The sequence below is a fragment of the Malaclemys terrapin genome, chromosome 1 (assembly GCF_027887155.1).
Source record: "Malaclemys terrapin pileata isolate rMalTer1 chromosome 1, rMalTer1.hap1, whole genome shotgun sequence".
Taxonomy (NCBI): domain Eukaryota; kingdom Metazoa; phylum Chordata; order Testudines; family Emydidae; genus Malaclemys; species Malaclemys terrapin.
This window is the reverse complement of record NC_071505.1, coordinates 95068050-95091882: the sequence shown is the minus strand read 5'-3', so window position 1 is coordinate 95091882 and position 23833 is coordinate 95068050. Positions and strand designations below refer to the sequence as shown.

Sequence of the window (23833 nt, the reverse complement as noted above, 5' to 3'; positions counted from 1 at the left end):
CCTAAGCAGCACAGACTTGCTGATCCCTCCCATAAATGATACAACTCTTCCAGCTTCTTTTCCCTTGTCAGAAGAAGTGCTCCACCCAGTTTCCTCTTCCCCTAGGACCTGCCTAGCATTAAGCATTTAACAGCTGGGGAAAAATATCAGCTACATTATGCATGTGACAGAGTGGATGTGGCATCCACTACACACTAGTTCAGTTTCAGTCGGAATGCTAGATAGCCACTTTGCCGCAGGCATTCCTGCACTGGCCACTTGGACCCTGCACTAAAAGCAGCTATCACCACAGGTGCAGACTTTGTGGGTGCTCCAGGGCTGGAGCACCCACGGGGAAAAATTGGTAGGTGCTCTGCACCCACCGGGAGCTCCCCAACCCGCCCCCCAGCTCACTTCCGCCTGTATCTGAGTCTCAGCTCACCAGCATGAAAAATCCCAATATGTCATTTGGCTAGCAGAAGGTTTAGCAGCATTAGTCATAGGGGCTTTTACTTGCTATAGTCTTCTGCTGCTCTCCCCCATAACAGACCAGATGTTCCAATTGGAGAATTCTGTGAGCACACATGGGATGTATTCTGTAATACACCTAGAGAAGGAAGGAAGGTCTGATTTAGACCTTCCTCACTCTCCTCTCCAGCGCCAATGCACACAAGTAGGGTTTAGGACAGGGGTGGGCAAACTACGGCCCACGGGCCACATCCAGCCCATGGGACCATCCTGCCTGGCCCCCGAGCTCCTGGTCCAGGAGACTAGCCCCCGGCCCCTCCCCTGCCCTGCAGCCTCAGCTCACTCACTCTGCCGCTGGCACAATGCTCTGGGCAGTGGGGCAGCTCCTGGGCAGCGCAGCTGCAGAATCCAGCCTGACACAGTGCTCTGTGCTGCGTGGTGGCAGCAGCGGCGTGGCCCGGCTCCAGCGCTGCCAGCCACTGGTGCTTCAGGCAGCACGGTCAGGGAGCAGGGGGCAAAGGGGGTTGGATAGAGGGCAGGGGAGTTCAGGGTGGTGGGGGCGGGAACAGGGGGTTGAATGGGGTCAGGGGTTCTGGGGGGGGGCAGTCAGGAAGGAGAGGGGGGGTTGGATGGGGCGGCGGGGGGCAGTCAGGGGAAGGGGTTCCGGAGGCAGTCAGGGGACAGGGAGAAGGGTGCTTGGATGGGGCAAGGGTCCTGGGGGGGGGCCCCGTCAGGAATGAGAGGAGGGGTTGGATGGGGCGGTGGGGGTCCGGGGTCGGTCAGGGGACAAGGACTGGGGGTGTATGGATGGGGCAGAGGTCCCAGAGGGGCCGTCAGGGAACAGCTGGGGTTGGATGGGGCAGGGGTCCCAGGGGGAGGGGGGCAGATAGGAGGTGGGAGATAGGCCACAACCCCCTCCCCTAACCGGCCCTCCATACAATTTACGAAACCCGATGCAGCCCTCAAGCCAAAAAGTTTGCCCGCCCCTGGTTTAGGATGTGGCTTACCATCAGCACACAGGCCTGCTTTCCATCCATGAATCCTTTGGGAATTGAATTTGGAGTCAGGATCTCATATCTGCAGGGACAATCTACGTGTTAGACCAGTTTGACAGATGATATAGAAATTGCACTAGACACTCCGATGAAGAAATCTGGGAGAGAATAATGCCTGTAACATATTCCCATGGAACTATGAATTTGTATAGTTTGCAACTCTAGTGGATTATGGAATACAGTGTTTATGCCCTTTGGTAGTAGTAGATAAAGCCACAGTCTTGGCTGAGGTCTTCTACCCATCATGCCAACTACAGGTTTACCACATAAGTCACAGCTTTTGTTGTGAGAGAAGCAAAGCAGCCCAGATCCAACAGATTACTACAATCTCTAGAGAGACCTCGCTCCCATAACAACAAGTGGCGAACTCCTACGTCACTGCCTTTGATATTTAAGTCCCCTGCCATTTAGAAGCAGGGGCAATCAAATTATGATTAAAACAAAGCGACTCTTACGCACTGAACATGCATTTAAACTGGTATGATTGAGAGGCTACTTTTATGCTCTGATCAGAACTTTACCTTTGTCTGAACTCCTGGAATACGACTCTATTGGGGAAGCCCTGTCGGCAGATACGGATTCCCTCCAGCACTCCATTACAGCGGAGCTGATCCAGGACTAAATGGGGGTCCAGTTTGCCAGCCTAATGAGGGAAGGCATTTAGCAACGTTATAAAACTTTACCAGAGCTGTAAAGAGAGACTCCTACTCTGCTCATTGAACTCAAAGTGCCCATTCCAGGGGAAGCCATAAGGAAGGCCCTTACACCTTCTTACTATAGAGGAAAACAGATCCACCTCCAAAGTTAAGGGAGTTATAGGATTCATTCTTAGTGCCCTAGAACAGTCTGGCTGGTATTTAATGTTACAGAGCCTTCTGGAAAGAAAATCATACATCTGAGTTTCAGGCAGGTATTACAAGTGGACTATAATTAAAATGACATCAGAGATTTAAAAGTAACAGAGAGGTAGGTACTACTTCTGCTGTGCAACAAATGCAGTCACCAGGAAAGGAAACTCTTCATGCCCCTCTACAAAGCCTTGCAAGTGATCGAAGGCCATAGCGGTGTCCTTCACAACAAGCAGGTTTACCAGTCATCCCCTCACTCCCAAGACACTGCCAGTATTTTGCTAGCCCAGCCAGAGATCGTCTTTCACCTTCTTCTCATGATTGGGGATGATGCAGCGGACAAAGTTGGGGTTGGTGTTCCTCAGGGTAGCCATCAGCTTGGATAGCTGTTCTTTGTAGAGCTGTCCCACTGTTCGGAACATACCCTTCCTGGTTTTAAAGGCTCCTGGCAATGCTGTATCTGACATACCAGCCACCTGATCCAGCCCAACTATACGATCAACTAAAGAAAGCACAGGGAGAGAGTTAGAACTTCCACTACAGTCTGGTAGGTGAGCGTCTGCAAATAATATTTGGGCAGAGCAGGATAAGAGGAGATGCAGGATCCTTTTTGCTTCTTCTCTACACAGATGTAGAAGTCCTGTCCAGCATTTGTGCAGGAATGGGGCAGGAAGGAAAGAAAGCAGCAGCTCACTACTGGGTCTCTGAGTGATGAATTGTTGTGTGAGATGGACACAACTGACAGTTTAAAAAAAGACCAGTTGTATTCTGAAGAGCAAACAACAAATGGCATAATGGATTTTGTGTTTACTACCTCGGATTCCACACCAGGCTTGGTTAGTTTCCAAGTAAAAAGATGGCACTTCTAACAGATTCAACCTGGTCTTTTTCCTTCCTACACAACGACCAGCAACCCTGACACAAATGGAGCTATAAGTTCAGCCAGTTATGTGCATGGTAATAACTCTGCTTGACCTTGCAGGGCTAGCAGTTAGAAAAGCCCCATTCTTAACCAGTAAACTGAGCAAACATGGAATGGAACCATCACAAACTTGGAACTCCACAATGCCATTATTTGGGTCACTTTTCAGAGGACAAGTACACTGTAAGTTAGATATGAGAGTGTGCTACACTTCCAACAGCCTTGGTGGAAAAAGTTGTTAGAGATCCTAACAGTTCCCTTTTGTACCACAAATGCTGTGCTCCAAGGAATTGAAGAAGCCATTAGACACAGATTAATGGAGTTTCTCCATTTTTGAACTGGGCTATTTTATCAATAGATACTGGTGAAATTTTGGGGGAAGAGGCCAGGAGAAGCTATAGCACTTATCTTCCCAACTTTCCTACCCAATTTCTACCAGCCTGAAAAACTAAGACAAAAATTCCCTAAGCTCCTAATCACATTGGCTTGGTAGCATCATTGCTTCTTTGATCTTAGCTGTTGCCTGGCATCTAAACTATCACCATGTCAAGGGGGTGGGGAGGGAGGAAGAGAAATCACTCCAAGAGGATATATTTAACTTGAGCACAACCTTGCTTTGGGGGTAAAAAACCTGCTGGTAAGATGAGACACCCCACAAAGAGGCAGGCTCTGCTATTCAGCAAAGGCAACATTACAATCTGCCACCCCTACAATAGCTGCTAAAAATAGGGTCAAGTCTCTCTAATTTGGGAGAAAAGAAGGCTATGTCTCTGGATGACATCATAGGGAAATCCACAGAAGAGTATCCCAGATTCTGACTGGAACAATTCTCTTAAAATCTTGATCCCTAAAGTCTACATGAAAACAGCAAAAATGACAATCATTTAAGACACAAGTTTCAGCTAGGAACAGTCCATGGGGACTGCTCAGCTGCATTCTGTCATTTTTTAATGAATTCTGCAAGCCTGGCGCAGTACAGCATTCACTGGGCAGGCCATTTTCCATGCAGAACAAGTCACATGAGACTTAGTCTCTAAGTCATTCTCAAATGGTTAGCAGCTGAAGTCAAATCATTCCACTGGAGTACTATTCAGTGGAAGTTCTGTTTTTATAGGTACCATCTCAGAAATCCCTCAAAATCCTGCACTGAAATGCAGCATCACTGGGTCTGTATTCAAACAGATGATGGAAATGTTTGCTTTTTGGCTATTTCTAGGTTTCCTTTCTAACTGTTCCTATGCAGGTCTTAGGAGTGCATGGACAGCATATGGATGTGTCTGCAATTTCAAGTATCTCACTGCAAAGTATGAGCTTTGCTTTTGTTTTTCAAGTCCAAGAGGGGTTACTAGCATGAAGCAAAGGGACTGAACAAAGAGAGAAACAGGAGTGGCAAAGGGACAGAAGAATTAACGGAAGCATTTCTTGCATGGCTCTAGGATGCGTTACACACGACACGACAGCCGGTTTTCTCAGTCACCTGGTTCTAGATGAAGAATAGGAAAGTGTTGATAGAAATAGGCTCTCTGAACGTTCTGCATCTCTGCAACAGACAGAGACGTCAAAGAAAACCCAAGGGAAAAAAAGCGATAGTAACAGTAAGAGTCAAAAGCAACAAACACATCCAAAGAGGAAAGAGTAAAAGACCTAATGACACTGCAGTAAGAACACACTAGTGACAGAATTAACTATATCGTTTCACCCTCTGAGATGTCATGCTTGAATGCTGTAGCTACTAGCTACATACTGGTAGCTTCAGATTTTAGCCTGGGATTCCTTGGTTAGAGAAGTAGCTGCAGTGCATGCACCAGGCTATAGGCCAATGAATGTCAACCCCTCATTTCAGCTAGAGGGGATATTTCTCTTGTGCAGTATTGTTGCCTAAGCAAAGCAAGCAGATAGCAAGTTCCAGATTAGAGCCCTGCAGTGGGACTGGGATCCCCTGGGTCCCACAGAACCCGCTGCCATAATAGTGGGAGCAGGTAAAACATACTTTGTTGTAGGCGGGATTGGATGGGCCAAAAATATACCCCCACCCCCAAACAAGACAAAAAGACAAGATTATGGTAAATATATATCTAGTTAGTGTGTCAAATAGAATTTCAGCAATGTAAAGCAAGTTCCTTTTTTAAAAAAAAAAAACATTTTAATACTTAAATTTAAGCGAGGGATAGAAAGTTTTGTTGTCCATTATAAAAGGAGTTAAAGTATTTTTACATGGTTTAAACAAGATATTTTACTCTTTTAGTGGTAAAAAAATCTGAATTCTATTATAATATACACACACACACACCCCAACTTTTTTTGTTTTGTTTTTAGTAGTATGGGGGAAATCTGTCTCTCTTGCAGGATCTAAGGTTTTTGTGGGTAGGAGCAGGATAAAAATGCAAGAAACATTGCAGGAGCGGATGGGAGGGAGTATTGCAGATCAGAATAAAAAATAAAATAAAATAAAATAATCCCACACAGGGCTCAATTCCAGATCATGCTGATCTCTATTCTCATTCTAAGGGGGAAAAGCAGCACATCTGTCAGAGTTTTATCAGATACCAAATTATGTTAAATGTCAATTTGTCTAGTAAAAACTGCCAACAGGAAAGAGTTTTAATCACATACCATCTTTCCACAGCTCAGACACAAACTTGTCTGAGGACTGGTGGAGAAGAGTAGCAATGTTATCATTCAGAGGATCCATGTTCTTCATCAGCCACTCATCTGCTTTGTAATCCACCTAAGGAAAGAATCATGTTAATCACCAAGAAATTGACTGAGGGTTTACAAAAGTGCAGGATCTAGTAGGACCCTGCACAAGTCTAAAAACCAATATTAAGGAGGTGGTTAATAGACATTGTTTGTGGGTCTGACCCTCTACTCCCCACTCTGAGGCATCTAGTGAGCACACCTGCAGAATGCAGTTGAACAGTTGCTATAGTATGTGCTGTTAAGAGCTAGGAGTGAGGCTGCAATACCAGTATGCACCACCTTGGAAGTGTCACTCAACAGCAGTGGAGTATCACTCGAATATGTTTGGAGTTTGAGTCTTGCAATGTTTATACCTACTGTTTTGTAGGCAAGTCCTCCTAGCCCACAAGGTGGATGCATTTGGTAGGATCATCTGGGTCAGGTACCTGAGTAATTATAGAAACTTCTTTCGTTGGCATGTGAAGCATCAGAATTCTAAGAACAGCTAGATCTAGTAGATTTGTGAAGAATCCAGCAGCATGTTCTGGATTCACTCCACACAGCAGCCATGAGTCTTACCTTGCCAGCATAGTGCATAATGCAGAAGTCAGCTTTGTCTTTCAGCTGTTTTGGCTTCTGGAATTTGGAGTGGTTGCCTTGTTCCTGCACCACCTTTTCCACAAAGCTTTTGTCAGTCGCTTTTGGGAACCAGCACTCTTCATCCAGCAAAGCCAATATACCAGGGGGCCCCGCCTAAAACAAGGAATATACCAGAACATCTCAATAAAGACACAAATCAGCCCTATGCTACTGCCAACATTTAAACACTTTGAAAGAAAAATACCCAACCACCAAAAAAGACGGTTACTCACCGTTGTAACTGTTGTTCTTCGAGATGTGTTGCTCATATCCATTCCATTAGGTGTGTGTGCGCGCCGCGTGCACGATCGTCGGAAGATTTTCTACCCTAGCAACACCGGCGGGTCGGCTGTGGAGCCCCCTAGAGTGGCGCCTTCATGGCGCTGAATATATACCCCAGCCGACCCGGCGCCCCCTCAGTTCCTTCTTGCCGGCTACTCCGACAGTGGGGACGGGGGGCGGGTTTGGAATGGATATGAGCAACACATCTCGAAGAACAACAGTTACAACGGTGAGTAACCGTCTTTTCTTCTTTGAGTGCTTGCTCATATCCATTCCATTAGGTGACTCCCAAGCCCAACTTAGGTGGTGGGGTCGGAGTGAGACATTGCCGTGTGCAAAACCGCTGATCCGAAGGCAGCATCGTCCCTGGACTGCTGCACTAGTGCATAGTGAGCTGTAAACGTGTGGACTGATGACCAAACCGCCGCTCTACAAATGTCCTGTATCGGAACATGTGCCAGGAAAGCAGTCGAGGAGGCTTGGGCCCTCGTGGAGTGAGCGGTGAGGTGCGGTGCTGAGACACCTGCCAGGTCATAGCAAGTCCGGATGCAAGACGTAATCCAGGAGGATAGACGCTGTGAGGAGACCGGTGAGCCTTTCATTCGGTCGGCCACTGCAACGAAGAGCTGCGTCGTCTTTCTAAAGTGCTTTGTGCGGTCAATATAGAAGGCCAGGGCCCTTCGTACGTCCAGGGAATGCAAACGTTGATCCTGGCGAGTGGCATGCGGCTTGGGATGAAAGACCGGGAGAAAGATGTCCTGGTTGATGTGAAAAGGAGAAACCACCTTAGGGAGAAAGGCAGGATGTGGACGAAGCTGCACTTTATCCTTATGGAAAACTGTATAAGGGGGCTCGGATGTCAGCGCCCTGAGTTCAGAAACGCGCCTTGCTGAGGTGATGGCTACGAGGAAGGCTGTCTTCCAGGATAGGTACAGAAGTGAACAGGTGGCCAGTGGCTCGAATGGAGGACCTGTGAGCTTGGAGAGAACCAGGTTGAGGTCCCACGTCGGGACGGGCTGACGTTGTTGTGGGTACATCCGGTCTAAGCCCTTGAGGAATCTAACGACCATCGGGTTAGAGAATACCGAGGACGCGAGTTCCCCTGGGTGAAAGGCCGATATAGCGGCCAGGTGAACCCTAATTGAAGATATCGCCAACCCCTGATGTTTTAGGGAGAGGAGATACTCCAAAATGAGAGGAATGGGTGCCTGCAACGGGGACGTGGCTCGTTGTTCGCACCAACAGGAGAACCGCTTCCACTTGGCCAGGTACGTGGTGCGTGTTGAGGGCTTCCTACTGCTCAGCAGAATCTGTTGGACAGAGTGCGAGCATTGCTGCTCTGCCTGGGTGAACCATGGAGCAGCCACGCCGTGAGGTGGAGTGATTGCAGGTCGGGGTGACGCAGCCGGCCGTGGTCCTGCGTGATGAGATCCGGATACAACGGAAGCGGGATCGGTGTCTGAACCGAGAGTTCCAACAGTGTGGTGTACCAATGTTGTCTGGGCCACGCTGGAGCGACCAGAATTACCTGTGCCTGGTCTCTGCGCAATTTGAGCAGTACCTTGTGGACCAGAGGAAACGGAGGGAAGGCGTAAAACAGGTGGTCTTTCCAGGGAAGGAGAAACGCATCCGAGAGGGAGCCCGGAGCTCGACCTTGTAGGGAGCAGAACACGTGGCACTTCCTGTTGTCTCGGGATGCAAACAGGTCTATCTGGGGAAACCCCCACCTCTGGAAGATGGAATGTATGATGTCCGGACGGATAGACCACTCGTGCGTCTGGAAGGACCTGCTGAGTCGGTCCGCTAGAGTGTTCTGGACTCCAGGGAGGAACGATGCCGTGAGGTGGATTGAGTGGGCGATGCAGAAGTCCCACAGGCGAATGGCCTCTTGGCATAGGATTGACGAACGTGCTCCTCCTTGCTTGTTGATGTAAAACATGGCCGTGGTGTTGTCGATGAGAACTAACACACATCGGCCACGTAGGAGGTTGAGAAATGCCTGGCACGCCAGTCGTACCGCCATCAGTTCCCGAACATTGATGTGCAGGGCTAGCTGGGATGCAGTCCACAGGCCCTGGGTATGGTGTTCGTTGAGATGGGCGCCCCAACCCAGAGATGAAGCGTCTGTGACCAGGTGCAGAGAGGGTTGTGGGGCGTGAAATGGTATCCCCTCGCAGACCACATTGCGATCTAGCCACCAGGTGAGGGAGGCCAGGACCGAGTTCGGGACCGTGACCACCATGTTCAGACTGTCCCGATGTGGACGGTATATTGATGACACCCAGGTTTGAAGTGGGCGAAGCCGAAGTCTGGCATGCCTGGTTACGTACGTGCAGGAAGCCATGTGACCCAGCAGGGTAAGGCACGACCTCACCGTGGTCGTTGGGAAGGCCTGGAGCCCTTGAATGAGGCTCGTGATGGTGCCGAATCTGTTGTCTGGCAGGATGGCTTGTGCACGTCTGGAGTCTAGAACTGCGCCGATGAATTCTATTCTCTGGGTAGGTTCTAGAGTGGATTTGTCCTTGTTGAGTAGGATGCCCAACTCGTTGAATGTGTGCACTATTATGTGGACGTGAGCTTGAACTTGCTCCTTGGTGCGACTGCGTACCAGCCAGTCGTCTAGGTACGGGAACACCTGTATCCCTTGCCGACGAAGGTATGCTGCCACGACAGCCATACATTTCGTGAACACTCTTGGGGCCGAGGATAGGCCGAAGGGAAGGACTGCAAATTGGTAGTGCACTGTGTTTACCACGAATCGCAGGAAGCGTCTGTGAGGTGGGTAAATTGAGATGTGAAAGTATGCGTCTTTCATGTCGAGGGCGGCGAACCAGTCTCCAGGATCGAGGGAAGGGATAATGGCCCCCAAAGAGACCATGCGGAACTTCAACTTTACTACGAATTTGTTGAGTCCGCGCAAGTCCAAGATGGGCCGCAGACCTCCCTTGGACTTGGGGATCAGGAAATAACGGGAATAAAATCCCCTGCCCCTTAACTCTATCGGAACCTCCTCTATGGCCCCCATGGCCAGGAGCGTAGAAACCTCCTGAATAAGAAGTTGCTCGTGAGAAGGGTCCCTGAAGAGGGACGGGGAAGGGGGGTGGGAGGGGGGGATAGAAGAAAATTGGATAGCGTATCCCCTTCTCCACCGTGCGGAGGACCCAACGGTCCGAAGTTATAAGGGACCAAGCACGGTGGAAGTGGGAGAGGCGATCCCGAAAGGAGGGGGTTGGATCCTGGGGGATGACTGGGGCGCCGTCCTCGACCGCACCTTCAAAAGTTCTGCCTGGGGCCTGAAGGTGGTCTAGGTGGCCCCTGGTTCTGGCCGGGTTGAGGGCCGGTCCACCTTCTTCTACCACCTCGCCCTCGCCTCCTGGCCGAGTCCTGTCTCTGACGAGGTGGGGGGGGTAGAAGCGCTGAGGCTGCGGCCTAAATGGCCTGCGCTGAGGGCCCACAACATGCATCCCCAGGGAGAGCATGATTGTTCTCGAGTCCTTTAGGCTCTGCAGGCGAGAGTCCGTTTTGTCTGAGAACAATCCGTGTCCCTCAAAGGGGAGATCCTGTAGGGTTTGCTGCAGCTCCGGAGGCAAACCCGAGACCTGAAGCCAGGAGATCCTACGCATAGCGATACCCGAAGCCAGGGTCCTCGCAGCTGAGTCTGCTATGTCCAAGGAGGCCTGCAAGGAGGTCCGAGCCACCTTCTTGCCCTCCTCTACCATGGCTCCAAACTCTTCCCTGGACTCTTGGGGAATCAGCTCCTTAAACTTCCCCATAGAGTTCCAGGAGTTGAAACTGTAGCGGCTCAGCAGCGCCTGTTGGTTCGCTGCTCTAAGTTGTAGCCCTCCGGCTGAGTAAACCTTACGGCCAAACAAATCGAGCCGCTTAGCCTCTTTTGATTTAGGCGCTGCAGCCTGCTGGCCGTGGCGCTCTCGTGCGTTCACTGATTCCACCACCAGTGAACACGGTTGGGGGTGGGTATACAAGTACCCATAGTCCTTAGACGGGACAAAGTATTTCCTTTCCACCCCTCTCGCTGTGGGTGGGATAGAGGCAGGAGTCTGCCATATCGTATCCGCATTCATTTGAATCGTGCGGATCAGGGGTAACGCTACCCTCGATGGGGCATCCGCTCCAAGGATATTCACGATCGGGTCGTGAACCTCCACTATCTCCTCCGCCTGCAGGTCCATATTACGGGCCATCCTGCGCAGAAGATCCTGGTGAGCCCGAAGATCTATTGGAGGCGGGCCTGTGCACGATGTGCCCGCCACTGCCTCATCGGGAGAAGAAGAGGAAGATGCCTCCGGTGGAACAGGATCCAAGGGCTGGTCCTGGTCTCCCTGTTCCTGGGCTGGAGCATCACCTGTGCCTGGGTCCAGGGTGTCAGGTGGTGCGGACCCAGAGGCCTCCATGCCCCCTGGCGGAGGCCGAGAGATGGTGGACTCCGGGGCCCCTCTGACGGAGTGACCGGAGCGAGAGGTCGACGCAATTGGAGCCCCTTGCGCCTGATGGTACGCCCACGGGGTCCAGAACGACCAGTGAGATGGGCCATGAGCAGGGTCCTCTGCTACCTCCTGCCAATGGCCTATGTCCTGCTCCTCGGCTTGACCCTGAGGGGGGTATGCCGATCTCGATACTTCCTCAGAGGAGCGGGACACCGATCTCGATGGCCATGGCGGTGCCGAGTGCGTCGAGACGAATCCCGTGGGATGCGGTGCCGCACGGTGCCAGTCCGGGGATGTTCTATCTCCACGCGGTGCCGGCGATCGGTGCCGGGACCGCGACCGGTGCCGATGACCTCGTCGGTGCCGGGAGTCGGATCTGGACCTCGACGAGGACCTGGAGTATGCCCGGTGCCGGGAGCGGCCTCTCGACGTCGAGCGTCGACCGTAGCGGTGCCGAGAGCTACGTCTCGACGTTGATCGGTGCCGACGATCATATCGGTGCCGAGACGTAGAGCGGTGCCGCGAAGAAGATCTTGGCCGCGAGTACGACCGGTGCCGAGATGATATTCGGTGCCGGGACTGCGAGCGGCGTGGGGACCTGCTTCGGGACCTGGAGCGGTGCCGAGGTTCCAGTCCTTGTGGAGGGCGCATCAAGGCAGGTTTCCCCCTCGACTGGACCGGGCGAGTCAGCGGTGCAGTCGGTGCCGGTGGTTGAGGCGGTGCCGGCTCCGTGAGAGCTATTAAGTCTCTCGCCGCCGCGAAGGTCTCTGGAGTCGACGGTAGGCACTGTATCACCGCCGGCCTCGGTGGAGACGCTATCTGCACCGGACTCAACGGCTTCGGTGCCGGAGTCGACGGTGCTGGAGGCACCTGTTTCCTTTGCTCCACCGGCGGACGCGGCTCTACCCCCGGCACTGGGGGAGCCGGCGTCTTCGGCACGGACGTCCCCGTCTTATGGGCTTTTTTATGCCCCGGGGATAATGATCGGCGCCGAGGCACTGCTTGCGGTGCCGACGAGGTCCGGTGCTGGGGAGGCTTGTCTGACGCCACTCGCGTGGTCGTCAAAGCCGGTGCTGCCGGTGCACTGCGCACCGAGGTGCTAGGCGCCGGGGTCTGGCCCGTAGAGGGAGTGTCCGGGCTAAGTGCCGCCTCCATCAGGAGTTGCCTGAGCCGAAAGTCCCGCTCCTTCTTGGTCCTTGGTCTGAAGGCCTTACAGATCTTGCACTTATCTGTTTGGTGGGACTCTCCCAGGCACTTCAGACAGGAGTCGTGCGGGTCGCTCGTGGGCATAGGCTTCGCGCAGGAGGCGCACTGCTTGAAGCCGGGAGCGTTGGGCATGAGCCCGGCCCCGCGGCCGGGGAAGAAAGGGGGAGACGACCCCCTTAATCCCCTGAGCTACTTAGAACAACTATAACAACTTTTTTAAAACTATTTAACTATTTAACTATAAACACTATAACTATAACTGCTAATAACCAACAAAGCTAGGGAGAGTGGAGAACAGCTAAGCAGCGCTCCACAGTTCCAACGACCGTCAGGGGCGGTAAGAAGGAACTGAGGGGGCGCCGGGTCGGCTGGGGTATATATTCAGCGCCATGAAGGCGCCACTCTAGGGGGCTCCACAGCCGACCCGCCGGTGTTGCTAGGGTAGAAAATCTTCCGACGATCGTGCACGCGGCGCGCACACACACCTAATGGAATGGATATGAGCAAGCACTCGAAGAAGAAGCAGCTGTATTAAAATTAGATTCCCAATAATACAGAAATGGCTAATCACAGAATATCACCTGTGATTCCCCAGTTGGATTCTGGAGTGTTCCTTTCACTACTAAGACCCCTAAATGAGACTAGGATTGTCTAGGGAGCCAGCCTTAGGTGACAGGATGCTTTTTAAAGGGAAAAAGGAAGCTACTTGGCCACTCTCCTTACAAGCGTAGACAGAGAACATTAAAATACAGAAGGTCATTGCAGGGGATTTCACAAAGCACATTAATTTAGGAATGGGTACTGGTACATCTGATCAGCAATATATTATTTGGAAGTAAGATAGAAAGAAGTGCCCATGTTCACATTTAAGTAAAATCACTTGCTTAGATAAAGGGTTGCAGGAACTGGAAGGCCAGTCCCCAGCCTGTCCATGATAGCATAGAAAGTAAAAAGCACGTAATGCAGCCTCTCCTTGCTGCTCAGAAACGATGTGCAAATTGTTTTTTTTACCGGCTTTTCTATGAGCTCGATGCAGGGCTGTAGGTCCAGGCCAAAGTCAATGAAGTTCCATTCTATGCCCTCCCGTTGGTATTCCTCTTGTTCCAGAATGAACATGGTATGATTGAAGAGCTGCTGCAACTTCTCGTTTGTGTAGTTAATACACAGCTGTTCAAATGAGTTCAGCTAATAGGGAGAAAAGGGGAGAAGTTAGAGGGGGACTCAACTTGAACGGTCACCTTTGTTAGAAGATTTACTTACTATTTTTCTGTTACCACTTAGGATCACTTCTATAACAGATTAGTTTGACAAAAAAATATTCTGTGTACACTGTACATCTGGTAGCACCATGTCAATCACTTTCAGTTATACAAGAGTCATTTATACACTCTACAATACAGCAGAAGAGTTGAGAAACTACAGCAATCTGGGACAAGGAAGGTCTCCCCTTTTCCCACAACCTCAAAGTTGGGAACTCCCTTAATAGATCTGGGGAACAATGGGAGCCCAGACCCTTCTCTCCTCTCCTGACCTTCCCCACCAAGTTTTTGCTCAAGGAGCAACGAGAACCTGGGGAAGCACGGGGTGACACGGGAGAGGGTATTTTTCACCCTCTAGAGACTTCTGTAGGTCCAAGGAAGAAGTTCTGAAGTTGGGATGCCTTACCTTATGCTGCTGAACAGGCTGACAGGCAGGAATGCACATAGGCCACAAAATGTCTGATGTTTGCATCTGACCCACTCTCCCTTGCTTCTAAGAATATTTTTAGCGACACTTAATAGAATCCAAGGCCAGAAGTGACGTAAGAATGGCCATACTGGGTCAGACCATCTAAACCAGTATCCTGTCTTTAGACAGTGGCCTGGTGTTTGAGGGAATGGGTAGAACAGGGAATCATCAAGTGATCCATCCTCTGTCACCCATTCACAGCTTCTGGCAAACAGAGGCTAAGGACACCATCCCTGCCCATCCTGGCAAAGAGCCATTGATGGACCTATTCTCCATGAACTTATCTAGTTCTTTTTTCAACCCTGTTATAATCTTGGCCTTCACAACATCCTCTGGTAAAGAGTTCCACAGGTTGACTGCGCATTGTGTGAAGAAATACTTCCTTTTGTTTCAAACCTGCTGCCTATTAATTTCATTTGATGACCACTAGTTCTTGTATTATGAGGCGTAAACAACATGTCCTTATTTACTTTCTCCACACCAGTCATGATTTTATAGACCTCTATCATATTCCCCCCCGCCCCCATCAGCTCTTTTCCAATCTGAAAAGTCCCAGTCTTATTAATCTTTCTTCATATGGAACTTGTTCCATACCCCTAATTATTTTTGTTGCCCTCTTCTGTACCCTTCCCAATTCCAATACATCCTTTCTGAGATGGGGCGACCAGATCTGCACGCAGTATGCAAGATGTGGACATACTATGGATTTATATAGAGGCAATATATTTTCTCTCTTATTATCTATCCCTTTGCTAATGATTCCCAACATTCTGTTTGCTCAGTGTGCAGCGGCAGTCAAAAAAGCTGATGTTTTCAGAGAACTACCCGCAGTGACTCCAAGATCTCTTTCTTGGGTAGTAATATCTAATTTAGACGTCATCATTTTAGATTATATGTATAGTGGGAATTAGGTTTTCCAATATGCATTACTTTACATTTATCAACATTGAATTTCATCTGCCATTTTGTTGCCCAGTCACCCAGCTTTGTAAGATCCCTTTATAACTCTTCACAGTCTGCTTTGGATTTAACTATCTTGAGGAGTTTTGTATCATCCGCAAATTTTGCCACTTCATTGTTTACCCCTTTTTCCAGATCATTTATGAATATGTTGAACCCTGTTGGACACCATTATTTACCTCTCTCCATTCTGAAAACTGACCATTTATTCCTACCCTTTGTTTCCTACCTTTTATCCAGTTCCTGATCCATGAGAGGACCTTCCCTCTTATCCCATGAAAGCTTACTTTGAATAAGAGCCTTTGGTCAGGGACCTCGTCAAAGGCTTTCTGAAAACCTAAGTATATAATATCCACTGGATCACCCTTGTCCACATGCTTGTTGATCCTCTCAAAGAATTCTAGTAGATTGGTGAAGCATGATTCCCTTTACAAAAAACATGTTGACCCTTCCCCAACAAATTGGGTTCATCTATGTGGCTCAGAATTCTGTTTTTTACTGTCGTTTCAACCAATTTGCCTGGTACTGAAGATAAGCTTACCACCTGTAATTGTCAAGAGCACCTCTGGAGCCTTTTTTAAAAAGTCATGTCTCATTAGGAAAAAGTTCCTAAATGTCAGGGTGGTTAAACACTGGAATAAATTGCCTAGGGAGGTTGTGGAATCTCCATCTCTGGAGATATTTAAGAGTAGGTTAGATAAATGTCTATCAGGGATGGTCTAGACAGTATTTGGTCCTGCCATGCGGGCAGGGGACTGGACTTGATGACCTCTCGAGGTCCCTTCCAGTCCTAGAATCTATGAATCTATGAATCAGCTATCCTCCAGTCATCTGGTTCAGAAGCTGATTTAAAGGATAGGTAATATACTACAGTTCTTCAATTTCACATTTGAGTTCCTTCAGAACTCTTGGGTGAATACTATCTCATACTGGTGACTTGTATTTGCTGTTTAATTTATCAATTTGTTCCAAAACCTCTAATGACACATCAATCTGGGACAGTTCCTCAGATCTGTCAACTAAAAACGAACTCAGGTTTGGGAATCTACCCAAGAATTAATTCAGTTTCTCCAAAATGGCCTTATCTTCCTTGAGTGCTCCTTTAGCATCTCGATTGTCCAGTGGCCCCCACGGGTTGTTTAGCAGGCTTCCAGCTTCTGGTGTACTTACATTTTTGCTGTTATTTTTTGAGTCTTTGGCTAGCTGTTCTTAGAATTCATTTTTGACCTTTCTAAATATATTTTTACACGTCACTTGCCAGAGTTCATGCTCCTTTCTATTTTCCTCAATAGGATTTAACTTCCACTTTTTAAAGAATTTTTTTTTTGCCTCTAACTGCTTTTTACTTTGTTGTTTAGCCATAGTGGCACTTTTTTGGTCCTCTATTTTTTTTTTTAATTTGGGGTACACATTTAAATTGAGCCTCTATTTTGGTGTCTTGAAAAAGTTTCCATGCAGCTTGCAGGGATTTCACTTTTGGCACCGTACCTTTTAATTTCTGTTTAACTAAATTCCTCATTTTAGTGTAGTTCCCCTTCTGAAATTAAATGCTACCATGATGAGCTGCTTTGGTGTTCCCTCCCACATCAGGATGTTAAATTTTATTATGTTATGGTCACTATTACCAAACAATTCAGCTATATTCACCTCTTGGACCAGATCCTGTGCTCTACTTAGGACTAAATCAAGAACTGCATCTCCTCTTATGGGTTCCAGCATTAGCTGCTCCAAGAAGCAGTTATTTAAGGTGTCAAGAAACGATCTCTGTATCCCATCCTGAAGTGCCATGTACGCGGTCAGCAAGGGGATAGTTGAAATCCCTCATTGAGTTTTTTATTTTTATAGCCTCTCTAATCTCCCTGAGCATTTCAGTCATTATCACCATCCTGGTCAGGTGGTTGATAGTAGATCCCTAGTGCTATATTCTTATTAGTCAAGCATGGAATTACTATCCATAGAGATTCAGGGGAGGGATAGCTCAGTGCTTTGAGCATTGGCCTGCTAAACCCAGGGTTGTGAGTTCAATCCTTGAGGGGGCCATTTACGGATCTGGGGGAAAAAATCTGTCAGGGGATTGGTTCTGCTTTGAGCAGGGGGTTGGACTAGGTGACCTCCTGAGGTCCCTTCCAACCCTGATATTCTATGATTCACAGTTTGGTTCATTTACGATTTTTACATCATTTGATTCTATACCTTCTTTCACATATAGTGCCACTCCCCCACCAGCACAACCTTTCAATATATTTTGTATCCTGGTATTACTGTGTCCCACTGGTTATTCTTGTTCCATCATTGTATTCATCCAGTCTGACTTCCTGTATAACACAGACAATAGAACCTCCCCAAATTCCTAAGCATATCTTTTGGAAAAACTTCAACAGATCTTCCTTTAGCGTTCTGAAACATTTTTAGTCAATTTCAAAACATTCAAGTTGACAGTGGCCCTTAAATTCCACATTGCAAGAGAGAGACACCAAAAAAGTCATTCAACTTCAGCCTAAAGCTAACGAACATTTGGACTCTGATCTATGGGAGGAAATCTAGAGATACAGAACCATACAGATGGTTACTGCAGTATCCACAATACACACTCCGGAAAGGAGGAGAGCCTCAGAACATACTACAGAGATAATTTAAATATTTGCAACAAATTTGAAACAACACCTAGAAACTGCCCAATTAGTGGGGCAGTGCAGTTCCCCACTAAAAGTCCAGTTCAGTCTTAAAAAGGGGCTAATCTGTTTCTCCCCAGACCTCAGTGATATTCTGCCAGGGAGCAAAGGATGCTGCATTGTACGCAGGAATAGAATACCTCCTTACTTCAAAAATCTCAAAGCCGGCAATGTCAAGGATTCCAATGAAGGATGCCCCCTGTCTTTTGGTCTTATCCAGGGCCTTGTTGATGCGCATCACCAGCCAACGGAACATACGTTCATAAGTGGCTTTGGCCAGTGCCTCGATGGCAAAGTCAGCCTGAGTAGGAAGGAAACAAAAACAAGAGTTGTATTGTAATCCAAAACTGAATAGCTCAGGAATCTGGCATATTGGAGACTCAGGTTGGAGTCAGTGGCCTGACTGGCTTAGTGAATGCGTCAGTCATTTTACAGAGTCTTCCAGATGAAAAGGAGGGACTCAGTAATGAATGGAGGACTTGTCATACTGGATCAGATTCAAAGAAGTCCCAATTCCAGCATCTTGCCTCTGGCAGGAGCCAATACCAGGTACTCCAAAGGGGAAATTCTGTCTAGTCCTCTCATAAAGGTCAATGGCTGTACCATGGTGACTTTTCAGGGTTCCATAAGGGAACCATAGGTATTTGTGGAGTCTGGGGCTTGTTTTCTCAATGCCTCACTTCCTGGAAGGTCAAGTTCCTGCACCAGAGGCAGAGAGTTGTATATTGAAATGGGAGGGCAGTCAAGGATGATTTATAGACTCTGACTGGTATCCTTCCTTCCCATCACCCCACTTCTAAAGAGGATATTTGTATAGCACACAGAGACCACACTGAAGTGTTCATCACAGGACAAGTTGAGAAGTGAAAATACACAGCGTGCAGGCCTGAGAGCCCTTTGGCAGGAAGCAGCCAGTTGCCACATATAGCCAAGATAAAGGCCTAGCATAGTCTGCTCCATTTTACAACTAAATTTCTGCACTCAGGGATGCCACAGGGCATTTGTCAACACTGAGGGTGAGTATGAGCATCACTATCTTTGCACCTAATGTGTAGGAAATGCCATGTTACAAGCTGACTGGCCCTTTACTGGGCTAGGGAACAGATAGCACCATTTAATTGTTACCCCTTGGCCCCTTCCCAGCTGGGTGCATCTATAAAGGCCTGAGAGAACTCATCTGGGAGAGAGGAGCTGCAGAAGGGTAGCTGACTCCTCTAGTAGGCTCTGGAAAAGGATAACTCTCAGATAGACACCCTGGAGGGGGACTGAGGATAGTTGCAGGAGGAAAGCTGGCTTGCTCCTATGACTGGCCCTGGAAGAGGGAGCAAGCCCTGAGAATCAGAGCTCTGCAGGAGAATGGGAAAGAACTGAGCCCAGGAGAGCACAAGACTCTTTATTTATGTTGCACTTGAGACTATCACCTACATGGGTTACCGGTGCCTTGCCAGGTGATGCAAGAGAGACGACTGCCACTGGGGCAGGGTGAACAGTGCCATGGCAGGCCCCAAGGAGTTACCCCAGAGGCTGACTGGCATGTGGCAGCTTTCGATAAGACGCTGAGAGCCCTGAAGGGAATTCACTCGCTAGAGACAGCCAACTGCCATTTTCACATTCTCTCTCTCTCTCTCTCTCTCTCTCTCTCTCGAGAGAGAGAGAGAGAGAGAGAGAGAGAGAGAGAGAGAGAGAGATCAGATCACTGGAGCAAATACTAAAGCAGTTTCCACACTCCATTGCTTACATATCTCATTGCAATTATCTGAGGCTATGGAAGTCTTTAGTGCATATGTTAATCTTAGTGCTATGTTACTACAAGGGCTCACTTACTTCTGCAGAACACATACCTGCTCTTTAGTCTGAGCTTTCTGGACGTAGTCTCGTCCCACCTTGATACGAGGGGTTAGGATTCCCCTGGTGAAGTCGGTCACATTGATACCCAAAAGGTGGGATACTTTCTGAGCAGCTAGAAAGGAGAAGAGGAAGCAAAGAGATGTTCACCTTAAGATTAATGCTCCTTTTGCTTCACAGGGAAATGACAAAAGGAGAAAGATATTCCTGACAATCTATCCCTTAGAGAGTCAAATACCAGCAATGAATAGCTCTTAACTGAACAGGTTAATGAAACAATCAAAGAAGAGATCTAAAAAACACTGGAGTGTGTTAAATTGCTTCAGGAAACAAGAGTAAATTTTAGGTGATATTACAGTTCCACTGGCCTAGTGGCACCATTAAATTAACTGCCTGCACTAGGGTTACCATATTTAAGGTTTTAAAAAAAAAGAGGACATTCCACGGGGCCCTAGCCCTGCCCCTTCCCCAAAGTCCCCGCCCCAACTCCGCCTCCTCCCCTGAGCACCCCGCATTCCCCCTCCTCCTCCCTCCCAGCCACACGAAAAGGGCTGACCGAGCACTACCGGCTTCACTGTTTGCCAGGCAGCCCCCAGACCCGCTGCGCCCCCGGCCAGGCACTTCCCTTCCGGGCTCCGGTGGCTGCTGTGCTCCCTGACTCCTGGGCTCTGTAAGAGCCGAGCTGCTCAAGCGCTACCGGCTTCGGGCAGCCCCCATACCTTCAGACCCTGCGCTGCCGGCCAGGCACTTCCCCTCCCGGGCTCCGGGGGCGCAGCGTCCGGAGGCATGGGGGCTGCCCGAAGCCAGTAGCGCTAGGCTCTTAAATAAACAGAGCCAAGGAGTCAAGGAGGACAGCAGCCACTGCCGGAGCCCAGGAGGGGAAGTGCCCGGCTGGTGGCACAGGGTTCGGAGGCATGGGGGCTGCCCGAAGCCGGTAGCACTCTGGCAGCTCAGTTCTTACAGAGCCGAGGAGTCAGGGAGCACAGCAGCCACCGGAGCCCTCTTTAAGGTAAGCCAGGGATGCCGGAAGCTGGGAGTATTTTTCCCGGACATGTTCGGCTTTTTGGAAATTCCCCCCGGATGGGGGTTTGATTACCAAAAAGCCGGACATGTCTGGGAAAAAACGGACATATGGTAACCCTACCTGCACCCATTTTGAGGATGCATCCAAGTTGCTGAAATATATAAAAGGAATCCCGGCGAATCAATCTCTCTGCACTGGCTGAATGGCCTCTTCAGATAACTGTAATCAGTGTAAGAACGTTTCACATCTGGTATGAGACTGTCCCCTCTCCTCTCTGGAGGGAAACCATTTGAAGTGGATTTGCTAAATCGTGACATAATGGTTGAAGGTATAATCCAAAGGCCATTTTTATGGTCCTCAGCAGCCTCCTATCTACTGGCCTCTTACTACAATTCATCGATTTCAAGTCCAGAATTCTGATCATGTAGTCCAATGTACTGAGTAACATCGGCCACAGAACTTCCCAAAAGAATCCTTAAAATTTTCTTTTAAAAAAAACCAACAAAAAAAACACACACCACAACCCATCTTGATTTAAAAGTGGTCAGTGATGGAGAATCACCATAACCCTTGCTAAATTGTTCAAATGGTTAATTAATTCTATTAAATTATGCCTTATTTCAAGTCTGAATTTGTCTAGCTTCAACCTTCAGCCATTGGATTATATTGTACCAGTCTTGCTAGTTTGAAGAACCCATTATTACATATTTGTTCACCAGGTAGTTACTTACAGACAGTAATCAAGTCATCCGTTAACCTTATCTTTGTTAAGCTAAATAGACTGAGCTCCTTGAATCTATTGCTCTAATGCGTGTTTTCTAATCCTTCAATTATTCTCCTGGCTCTTCTCTGAACCCTCTCCAATTTATCAACATCCTCCTTGAATTGTACAGTATTCCAGTAGTGGTTGCAAATACAGAGGTAAAATAACCTCCCTACTCCTACTCTAGATTCCCATTTATGCATCCTAGGATCGCATTAGCCCTTTTGGCCATGGCATCACACTGGGAACTCACGTTCAGCTGATTTACCATGCACCCCAAATCTTGTTCAAAGTCACTGTTTCCCAGGATAGAGCCCCCCCACCTGTAAGTGCAGCCTGCATTCTTTGGTTTACCAATCCAGATTGCTCCATCAGTGAAATGTCTGCATTATTTACCACTCCCTTAATTTTGGGGTCACATGAAAACTACCAGTGATGACTGTTTTCTTCTAAGTCATTGACAAAAGTTTTAAGTACTGTAGAGTCAAGAACAGATCCCTGTAGGACACCACTAGAAAATGCACTCACTTGTACCCTTTATAAATGGGGCAATGGAGAGAAGTCTCCCAAGCATGCACCAACAGGGTGCTAATTACACCTATTTAGAGAGAACACTTAGCTATGGTAAATGCATCATTTACCCATCACCGATCTGCCCACTCAAGCCTTATCAAGCAGTATTTTAACTGAAACAGACTACTGAAGGGATATTTCCTTAAATCCTTTGAGCAAGGCGCATGATTTAGGCTGAGAATATGTTTTATAGGTGTTCTCATACATCTGACCACAGCTGAACACACTTGTCACATGGCAATAGTATAACAGTTTCAACTAGTTAACATGTTCACTTCCTGTCCAACACCACAAGAACACTGCTCCATTCCTGCCCAAAGGTGGCTGCAGTTCAGCACTGAATAAAATGATTTGTACATTTATGTTTTGTTAAAGAACTTGGGCTCCTTTGGAAAGCACAGAACTTTATAAAATATGATCCCTTATCCCATGCTCTTGTAGGAAGAAGTATTGGTTGTTTTTGTGGGATTGGTTACCTGTATTGTCTGGCATAGAGGCTTGGTCTGTGTTGCGCTCTTTCTTGAAGACTATGTTGCCAAGCTGAAGAACACCCGAGATCACTCTCAGCAGACCTTTTATAGAGCAAAGGAAGGTCAGATTTAGAAAGAATTAAGATTGCATATTAGCAATACATGTAAGGAAGGTATGAGCAGCATGCACTGACTTTTTTCCTGTTCACCTCAGGCATCAGATTAAGAGGATGAAAATTTCCATTGTGTAACAGTAATCATTGAAAGGGCAAAGCCACGCCAGTATTAGGGTGTGAGCCAGTTAAGGTTGGGCAGATCTTTGTTCTTTTAATCCAGCATACTTTCACCTCCCTGGCACAAGTGTTATAAAGTCTCCATTTGTTGGAACATATGTAGCGTGGCAGACTGCAGGTATCAGGATATCCACTGAAGCACCTGTACCACTGCAGACAACATACTGAAGCACCCCTCTTAGCCCTTTCAAGAATAAGCATCAGATGCTAGAACAGAGAGGGAGAATTTTCAATACTGAATATTGAAAAAAAGCGTTGATCTGATGCCATCTTCATCTCAAGTCTCACTGAACAGCAAAAGTCTGTTAGTAGCTAACTATTTATACCACTAACTGGTCACTCTACTTCCTCTTCAAGTGGTCTCCCCCTCTACCTACTATAGCACTAGCTAGGTTACAGGATCTCTGGCCCACATGTCCACAGTGAATAAAGCCTCCACAGGTATTTCAGGACCGGCAGGAAAGAAGCACACATGCATCCATTGACATGACATGAAATCTGACAGCCCAATGACTGGATCTGGAGACCTGGCATTCAAACAGAAAGCTTATTTTTATATTTCAGAGTAGCAGCCGTGTTAGTCTGTATCCGCAAAAAGAACAAGAGTACTTGTGGCACTTTAGAGACTAACAAATTTATTAGAGCATAAGCTTTCGTGGGCATCCGAAGAAGTGGGCTGTAGCCCACGAAAGCTTATGCTCTAATAAATTTGTTAGTCTCTAAAGTGCCACAAGTACTCGTTATTTTTATATTGTCTCATCTAAAAAGATGGTTAGAGTGTTTAGACTTTGGATTCAAACCAAATAAATGTACTGTTCAACCAGCTGCCATATGTATGTTTCTCATAAGCCTAAAAGAACATTTAACATATTTCACACCCAGAACAGAGAGGAAATGGCATCCCATGCATCTCTGCAAATGAGCTATTGGAACCACTTCCATTTGCCAGTGAAGATGTGCCCTTCAGCATAATTTAAAAAGC

The 23833-nt window shown here is 48.0% G+C and overlaps 1 protein-coding gene across 1 annotated transcript in view; it reads right to left on the bottom strand.

Annotated features, from left to right (window-relative positions):
* Window positions 1–23833, bottom strand: part of MYH9 (myosin heavy chain 9) — a 97399-nt gene that overhangs the window by 21150 nt on the left and 52416 nt on the right. The window contains exons 10-18 of the mRNA XM_054032266.1: window positions 22565–22660; window positions 19725–19843; window positions 18032–18184; window positions 13535–13708; window positions 6531–6704; window positions 5886–6000; window positions 2659–2852; window positions 2024–2145; window positions 1455–1524 (exon numbers count right to left, since the gene is read on the bottom strand). Coding sequence (XP_053888241.1) covers window positions 1455–1524; window positions 2024–2145; window positions 2659–2852; window positions 5886–6000; window positions 6531–6704; window positions 13535–13708; window positions 18032–18184; window positions 19725–19843; window positions 22565–22660 — 1217 coding nt within the window. The remainder of the gene's footprint in view (window positions 1–1454; window positions 1525–2023; window positions 2146–2658; window positions 2853–5885; window positions 6001–6530; window positions 6705–13534; window positions 13709–18031; window positions 18185–19724; window positions 19844–22564; window positions 22661–23833) is intronic.